Source organism: Raphanus sativus, unplaced genomic scaffold (genome assembly GCF_000801105.2).
Source record: "Raphanus sativus cultivar WK10039 unplaced genomic scaffold, ASM80110v3 Scaffold2280, whole genome shotgun sequence".
NCBI classification, from domain to species: Eukaryota; Viridiplantae; Streptophyta; class Magnoliopsida; order Brassicales; family Brassicaceae; genus Raphanus; species Raphanus sativus.
Window position 1 is genome coordinate 6,083 of NW_026617589.1, and position 8,826 is coordinate 14,908.

The window sequence follows — 8,826 nt, forward strand, 5'->3', positions numbered from 1 at the left end:
TTAGTGAATATATACAGGATTGAAATAGTTTAGTATTTAGATATTATGGGTGTAATTTAACTCCTATACTATTTCGTAGATATGAAATAGAACACTTATTTTATATGTGAAACATATTTTGATATTTGGATTTAGGGTTTACATGTGGATTAGGATTTAGTGATAAGAATTTAGGGTTTAGTATTTATAAGGTAAAGAGATATGGTTGAAATTACCATAAATTTCTTTCATGCAATTAGACATTTCATAACTTTAACAGTTGTACTATGTTATTTATCCAATTTTATTCTATTTGGATCTAGAGTTGATATTTGAATTAATGATTTGTATTTAGGTTTAGGGTTTACTGATTATGATTAGTGCATTATTTTGTTTAATTTTATGCGTATAAAATAGAATGTAGACCAATATGTATTTATATATTTTATTATGCGATATGATATATTCTGTTACTATACTATTTTAGCAAATTCCACTTTATTTGATGATTACTAAAAAAGATAAGTATTTTGTTTAGAAGTATAGTTTGTATAGAGATTGGTTTAGACTGAGATAATGTTTACTATCTAAGAATTGGGTTTGGGATATGTTTAGTATTTAAAGATTGCAGATGGTTATAATTCTATACTATTTTCACCTTATAGAATAAAACACTAGTGCATATATATTGCATATATATGTGATCAGTAAAAGTGTATGTGCATGACTCTTCCTTCTACTGGCCACCACGTTATGCTTTCCATCTTTTAATCTGGTACCTACAAAAATAAAAGATAAAACCGGATAAGTTATAGTATGAATGTTATATATTAAATAATGTCAAAATCAATGTTTTTTACCTAATTTGTATTCAGAATATGGTTACTTGACAAATAAACCTTTAAAATAATAGTGTTTAAAAAATACAATGCTAAGTAAAACAATTAGCATTACTAGCATTCTTACTTATTAGTTTAAAGATTTGGCTGGTAAAAACTGTGATTTTATTTTTTGATTGTATAGTTATTGCTGTGTTTTTTTTTTGCTTTAGCTTTAGATTATTTAACTTCTAAAAAAATTTAAATTTGGACTCTAGATATTCATCTTGAGAAATTATAAATTTATGAGTTTAGAAAAATGTTGTGGATTTAAAAAACGAGCGGTGAACTTTAAAAAATTACAAATCAAGATTGGTATAGATCTATGACTCTAGAAATAATTGTGACCGTAGAGAAGTGGGACACCCACGAACCAAAAATTTGTCATCATTGATACCTGTCTTACTTACTTTCAAATTTTATAAGAAGGTAAAGAGTGTATTATTTGGATTCGCATTTTTTAGTTACTAAAACTCACATAAGTGATAAGTGGCCACTTATTCTAGAAATGATTAGTCCCCACAAAGAGAAAAGAATCACAAATGTCAGTTTCTCTCAACTGCTACTCTTCCAAGGCTATATCCATGTTGCAAGTTTTTTTTGGACTCGAGTGTTAAATTTCACTCTCATCAGAACATTAAACGAGGTGAAAGCGTGATCAAAGAGGATCGGTTTCAATAATTTATTGCAGTAGGATTGCCATCTTGGCTGAAGCACCTATTTTGTTAGGTCTTTGTTCATAGATCCTTTTTTTTGCTAAATTTTTTTCATAAATTGTCTTTTTCTTTTGATTGAATCAGATCCTTGTAAAATCTTTATCATCTTTCCTCTTATATTGAAGTAATAGTGTTTAAAAAAAGACAATGCTAAGTAAAACATTTAGTATTACTAGCATTCTTACTTACATGAAATAAATTAAACACTTAGATATGCTAGACAAGTATACTAGCATATTAGCATTCTTAATCTTTCTTTCTTTTTTTGTCATCAAAAGCTTCATTCAAAGATCAAATTGGTCCTAACATACTAACCTCAAGAGCTAGCTGTTGAGGGACCTTAAGGTCTACAAGCCAAAAGTTTAAATCTCTTTTGCAAGAGTATCCGCACGGATGTTTAGAGATCTTGAAATAAAGCATATACCAAGAGAAAAAAAAAGATGTTCGAAGTAATTCTATATCATCAAGTTCCGGTTCCAATGCTGACCAAGACTTGGAGGAGTGTATGATTTGCAGCAGTTGATGGCAGTCTGATTCAAAGCTCACATGCTTAAAACCACGGCCACTCAGCCTCCGCATGCAGTGGTGAGTTCGAGTATCTAACTTTTCTCTGACCCACAACGGTATCTGAGTCCCCTTTGAATAGAGTAAAGCCCAAACCAGTTCCATTGACCTGCTCTGTCCAAGACGCATCAATCTGACATCTCCATCTTCCAGTCGGTTCTTGGTCTACATTCGTTTGCTGCCTCCTCTCTCGAGCATTGTCGGAAGTTTAAACAGTGACCAAACAAGAGTGTGGGTATGTAGTTTTTATAGTGTTGATCTTTTCTTTAAAAGCTTCTTTTGTGTATCTCCCATTATCGATCTGATTTGGATTTCAGTAGTCTTATGAGTTAAGACGACACTCTTTGACTTTTTCTCTCGTTAAAGAGAAGTTGTTGAAATGTAATAAAAGGATGAAGGTGTGATATGAGACCACAATAAAGACTTAAGAAATTCTAACAACATACATGATATGGAGATATGTGATATCAATGTGTCGAACTAAAAATCTTCATTAGGTGCAGATGAAAAAGCTAAGTAACTTTTCGGTACTGTGCAAGCGCCCATAAGGGGAAGATGTTTCTGTATGTGACATAGTTTAGAAAACATGTCTTCATGAACACTCCTGTCATTTCCTGCACACCACCACCACCAACAAAACATTTTTTTTTTTTATGATAATCTAAGTATACATCATTTCTTTGATCCAATATAGTACCTGTTGAGGGTAATCTCCGTTTTCTAGCTGAGAATTGATGATTAGTTTCGCTGCTCGGTGAAGAGGTAACGGATCTCTCTCGGCCTGCCCTGTTTGAATCAGACCCATCAATGCCCACGCGGTTTGCACCAAGTTTGATCTTCCTCCTTCCAGTTCTATGTATCTCTGCATATCCAAGAACATTCAAGAGTTTTTGGAAACATATTTTTTTAAGGAACTTAGATCTTTAGAATTGATTACAGAAGTAACATTACCTTTTCAGAGCAAGACATGTAGCTTTCTCCCCAACCTCCATTGCTGTTTTGTTTCTTGAGAAGGAAGTCAACTCCTTCACGCATAGCCAAACAGTTGTCATACGTCTTACCAGTTACCGCCAAGCCTCCCAGAGCAAACCATGTTGCATATGTATAACAAACTCCCCAGCTTCCATACCTGTCGATCGTAAAGAAACACTCCTTACACATCAGATACTTGTCCTGATCACCATGCTTTGCCCTTTGATATACACACTCTTTTAAGTTTTTAAGGGACCCTACCATGAACCATCTGCCTCTTGTGTGTTTTCTATGAACTGCACCGCCTTTTCAATGGTTCTATCAATCTCTTTAGTCCTGTGATCTGGATATAGTTTCTTGAACAGAACCAATGCTTGGATAACCGATGAAGTACATTCAACGTACTCACGCTCTATTACAATATCAGCCATAATTTCTGTAGGGTTGAACAACTAAACACACATATTTATAAAAGGGTTTAGGTTGATTGTTATGATAAAAGTTTTAAAACATTCTTTGGAAATAAAGTAAAAAAATTGACTTCTTACTTCTAACCATCCATATCCACGTGCAGGCTCCCATGCTGTCATACCTCCATTTTGACTCTACAACAAAGCAATAGTCACAATTTTATGATTTGTATCTATTTTGTGAAACATTTTTCTTTATGGATTATAGCCTCACCTGATATGAGAGTAAGAGGTTCACAGAATCATATAGATGCTCAGGATCCATTTTTGGGCCAACAGCCTCAGGTGGCATCATGGAGAGCAGAAGACAACACTATGAAACCAGTTAAGAAGATGTCTGTTACTTGAGGGAAACGTTTCTTTAGAAACAGCAGATAAAGTGTTCTGTTTTGATGAGTGATTGATTACTTTTAGTGCTTCGGCTGTACAGTCTGAAACTTGCCATCCCTGATCTCTATCAGAAAAGGTCCATCCTCCTTTGGAAATGTGCCTGTGCATCTTCTTGTAATCCCCAGAAGGGTTTTCTCTAATCTTCACAGTTCTTTGGTTTAGGATCAGCTAACTCTTTAGAGCACCATAATGAAGATTTCAGAAGGTAGAGTTACCTGAGATCTCTTGATGAAATCATGTCCTTTCATGAGTACATCAGATATTTCACTAGAGAGATCACTAGCAAGTAAAGCTTGGATGGCAAGTGATGTGTCCCATAGTTGACTTCCAAAACTCTGCATAAATGCTTGGCACTCAAGGAACCACAAGTGCTGTAACCCTAGAATATAAAACTGTGGAACTCTATTAATACCTGCATTTTCATCCCATCTTCTGCAATCCATAAGTAATCTGGAATCTTAGCGAGATGCTTCTTGAAATATTCCCCCTTTGGATCTTCATTCCAGCAAGCAAGCATGGACATTACCTGACAAGTAACAACTTAAAAAATTATGATTCAAACATATAAATCATTATTTACATGTATTATCAAAATTTTTGAAAGGATAATTAACCTTCCCAACACATCCAATGTTGATATACCGGCTATTTTCATCTTCATAATGTACGTACTCCATCACAACCCTGAGAGCCTTTTCTCTCACAAGCTTGTTCAGTGGCCAACGTGAAAGGAGAGGTTCAACCAAAACGTGAAGACTGTCCCATACCAAATCTTGAATAGTAGGATGAGGGTAATACATGTCTTCCTACACACGGAACAAGATAAGATTGTTGCAAACTTAATTCTACCAACAAAAGAGGAATCTGAAGAGAAAGAAGAGTGTTGAACTAGCCTTTGCGCATAGATGCCGTGCTGTGTTCCAATTGATATCTTCATAAGCCTGTACGTAGAGTTCTTCCCGGAGTTGCAAAACTAAAGGTGTTACTGGACCAACAAATCTCTTCCCATAAAAGTAGGACATGAACAGATAAACCAGTCGGCAGAAGCATGTAGTTTTCCCTGTGTTACAACATCATATCGCATGTTTTAAAGCTAAACCATAAAGTACATTACCAAAAGGAAAAAACACACAAACCAAGATGTATTGGAAGAAAAGAAGGTAGAAGCCACATCTCTGGAGGCATGGGGATAGTTCCACTCCACTCATAGACTCCGAGCATCTACGCAAATAAATTGAGTGAACAATGAATATAACACAGTCTCTAGTTCTTTCATACTTAACGCATGTGTCTCAAATCTTACAGAAAGCCAAGATTTCCCCCAAGAAGGAATGTAGGTCACACCACCATGATCAAGAATCCATTGACGAGCAGACTTGCACGCCTGTCCTGGTCCTCCGTCTGGACCTTCTCCAAGAATACGCAAGCATATGTAGTTCAGTGCGGTGCAAAACATGCCGCTCTTGCCTTCTATGTGTAATCCCCACCCACCATCTTCATTCTGAAAAGCAAAACATAACACAATTTATATCAGATCACTATGCAACGCTACCTCTGGACACAATCGAGTGAAACATTAGTTTTGCCCCCAAAATTCTGTTTTATAATAGCAAGAAATTTGTTTTTCCTAAAAAAAATATTGAAAATATAATTTAAAATAAATTTATTTAATTATAAATATAAATAGCAAAATTGCAATTGGTAACATAGTTTTTGATAAAGTTAAATTTATCTAGATATTTAAATACATCAATCTATTGTGAAACAACAAAAATCACCTAAAACATCATTGAAACTGAGAGTGTATATAAGTTCCTTAAAAAAAAAGAGAGAGAGAGTATATAAATATAAGTATAGGTTTCCAAATTATTTTAAAATCTCGGGATCTTTCAATATGTTTCACTTTCCTCTAGAATTTACCAACACGAGTTACCGCAACATTGTACCTGGTGACAATAGATATATCGAAGCGTCTCTTTCTGATGCTCTGCACTGAGTATCTCCTCAAGATGTCCTGTTATATAGAAAGAGAACACCTGCAACAACAACAAAAATATATATATTATTGCTTCCCAAGCAACATAGAAACGCTAAGGGAATAAAAACCGACCCCAGGATCGACCGTATTCAGGTAAAAAAGACTTACCATCTGGGGAACGTAGAAGAGTGGGCCTGTGATTTCAGCTGGCCAGTGACCGTCGCTGCTCTGTAACGCTGAGAAGTAATGGACGGATCTTCGTAATGCTTTGGTGGCTGCTTCGTTGGCGATTGTCTCGGCGTCATCGATCTTCACTGGTGGGATTACTTGCTCAAATTTCTTCTCTTTTAGAAACTAAAGTTTTATAAATGGTTAATATGTTAAAACAGTTTTAAAAATGTTAATATGTTTTTTTATATGTGAATATGTTAAAACAGTTTTAAAAATGTTAATATGTTAAAACATCTTCTGTAACGCTCTTGAATTTCATGAAAACATAATTTTGATATTTCATATAAATATATAAATAAAGTAAAACGAATCAAAATATAAATATTTTTTACTTAAGAAAATAAAAAGCCACATACTTGCATGCGCCATAAAAGATCGTTGCAAGCTCTAACTCGATGGCGATTCTCGTAGAAACTACGGCGAGCCTCTTCGACTGACTCTCGTTCCTCCGACGTGCTGCCATTTGGATCAAACTCCCATATTTGCCGACCAGCGAAGTTGTTAGTACTGATCAAAAACGGTTCATCATCTCCATTCCCTTGTCCTATTTTCAACCTCCACATTTTCCACTTAAAGAAGTAAAAAGAAGAAGAGTATTATATATTGGTGATAAAAAAAAAAGAAGATGGTATTCATATATTCACAAGTTTTTACATTCGCCACTTTTCTATCTACCAAAGAGAGGATGCATATCTACTATAACGAGAGGATGCATGTAAGAGAGAGAGAGAGAGAAAAAGAGGATTGATTACATATGTGATGGTACGGAGCTAATTTTCTTCTATGAAGACTTGGATAGCTTTTGAATGAAGTGCTCTAAATGATACTTCAAGGCGTTTAATGTGCTATGTATATATACAATTGTTAGCAGACTAGTATATCATCACTCCTACTATTTTATTTATTTTTACATCGTGTCCCTGTCAACTTTGCCTTGCAAGTCGGAAATCTACATTACTGTTTTTGGTCTTAATTATTAGAAACTGGCTCCACCTTCTTATTAATTTAAGTATTTTCCTTGAATGTATGTTTGTGCATGGGACGATTCAATATTCTATCAATCACCTTTTTTATTTAATTTTGACGTTTTATAAAAAATATATTGTAAATGACATGTATTTTTTCGTCAACTGGTTTCTGTATTCTTTTTTTGACATAAACTGGTTTCTGTATTCTTCCGAACAAGTATTATTCTAAATCTGATTTGCTATTTACTACTTTTTCCGTTTTATATTATTATTAAGTGTCATCGTAAAAAAAATTCTTTGCAAAATAAGTATTGTTATAGAATTTTAACGCATTATTTAAATTTTTTCTCTTGTTTATTTTTCTAATGGTTAAAATACGAGTAGACACGTGGATAATAATGTTTTATACTGAAAATATACGAAATTAAATGATTTTTTAATTTGTGTATAGAAATCTAAAATAATACTTAACATGAAACAGAAGGAATAAAATTTTAATAAAACTCACATATTTATTGACATGGTCATTCTAGAAAATACTAGTCCCCACGAAAAGATACGAATCACAAAAGTCAGATTCACTCATCTGTACTTGACTTATACTATTCCTTTTCTTTATAAAGTCATCTACTGAAAAATATAAAAATGCTTTTAAAATATTTGTTTTAAAATTTTTAAAACATTTATCTACAATTTAGCACTAATATAGTTATTTGTTTTAAAAATGCATTTAACTCCTGATCATAAAAATGCATTTAAAATATCCTACACCAGTAATATAGTTATTTGTTTTAAAAATTTAAAAATATTTATCTACAATATTACATTTAAATATTTGTTGTGCGTGACTTTTTTCTTTCAGTCGTCAAGAAAACCACGTGATTTCAACATATGGGTTTATCCTACGTTGGCCCATTAACTCCTGACTAGGCCCAATTTTGTTTTTTTTTCATATCTCCTCCGCCTCATCGGAAAAGTTTCAGTCCAGAGACGGAATCTGGGGAGACAACGTAAGGATATTGTTTTATAAAATTGTATTCGTCTTCTCTCTTTGGAGTTTGTATCTAGAGTTTCACTGACGTGTTTTCTAGTTTCTCGTGGATCAATAGTAGAATCCGGTAAATTTCACATGATCCGAGATTGATTACGTATAATGTACGTACTCCATCCATTTCTCTTCGATGAAGACTTGCGACTTGGATAGCTTTTGAATGAAGCAGATGACACTGGTATGTATAATGTACGTACTCCCATTTCAAATTGATTCATGTTTTAGCTTTTTCACAGTATAAATTTCAGTATTAAATTTTTCTATCATTTTAAACCAATAAAAATTTAGTCAATACAATTAATTTTTTCAAAATTTATAATTAGTCATTATTAATTGATAAAAAATACATTAAAACATACAAAATATACCATTTTGAAACAATATAGTATTTTTCAAAAACATGTATCTTTATGAAATGGATTAGTGTATACAATTGTTAATTTCATCATATTCATACCATACCTTCTTCTTCGTTTTCATTTCTTGTGTCTTATCCTTGTCATTCGCCTCGTAAGTCGGAATCCGACATTATTATTTTTGGTCTCATTCATCAGAATCCGTAGCACATTAATTATAAGATTTCTCTTGAATGTACTCAAAAGTTTGTCGTTGTTATATGCTGAATATAT

The 8,826-nt window shown here is 33.3% G+C and overlaps 1 protein-coding gene across 1 annotated transcript; it reads right to left on the reverse strand.

Moving 5' to 3' along the window:
- Window positions 1-2,497: 2,497 nt before the first annotated feature.
- LOC108822745 (beta-amyrin synthase 1-like) lies at window positions 2,498-7,034 on the reverse strand. The gene is made up of 17 exons (XM_018595902.2): window positions 6,931-7,034; window positions 6,535-6,747; window positions 6,116-6,301; window positions 5,916-6,005; window positions 5,273-5,470; window positions 5,106-5,190; window positions 4,863-5,029; window positions 4,584-4,775; window positions 4,382-4,495; window positions 4,185-4,304; window positions 3,988-4,110; window positions 3,794-3,892; window positions 3,658-3,714; window positions 3,371-3,561; window positions 3,089-3,266; window positions 2,835-2,999; window positions 2,498-2,751 (listed from the first exon to the last, which is right to left on the reverse strand). The coding sequence occupies exons 2-17, from the start codon at window positions 6,739-6,741 to the stop codon at window positions 2,650-2,652; spliced, it is 2,274 nt and encodes a 757-aa protein (XP_018451404.1). The 5' UTR covers window positions 6,742-6,747; window positions 6,931-7,034; the 3' UTR covers window positions 2,498-2,649.
- Between the last annotated feature and the right edge of the window lie 1,792 nt (window positions 7,035-8,826).

What these genes read in the sequence shown, in the direction of transcription:
- LOC108822745 (XM_018595902.2), bottom strand. Translation starts at nt 6,741, where the DNA reads ATGTGGAGGTTGAAAATAGGACAAGGGAATGGAGATGATGAACCGTTT. An exon ending in TCTTCTACGTTCCCCAGATG is followed by an intron (nt 6,006 to 6,115) that starts GTAAGTCTTTTT and finishes TTGTTGTTGCAG; the next exon opens with GTGTTCTCTTTCTATATAAC. An exon ending in ACATTGGATGTGTTGGGAAG is followed by an intron (nt 4,496 to 4,583) that starts GTTAATTATCCT and finishes GTTACTTGTCAG; the next exon opens with GTAATGTCCATGCTTGCTTG.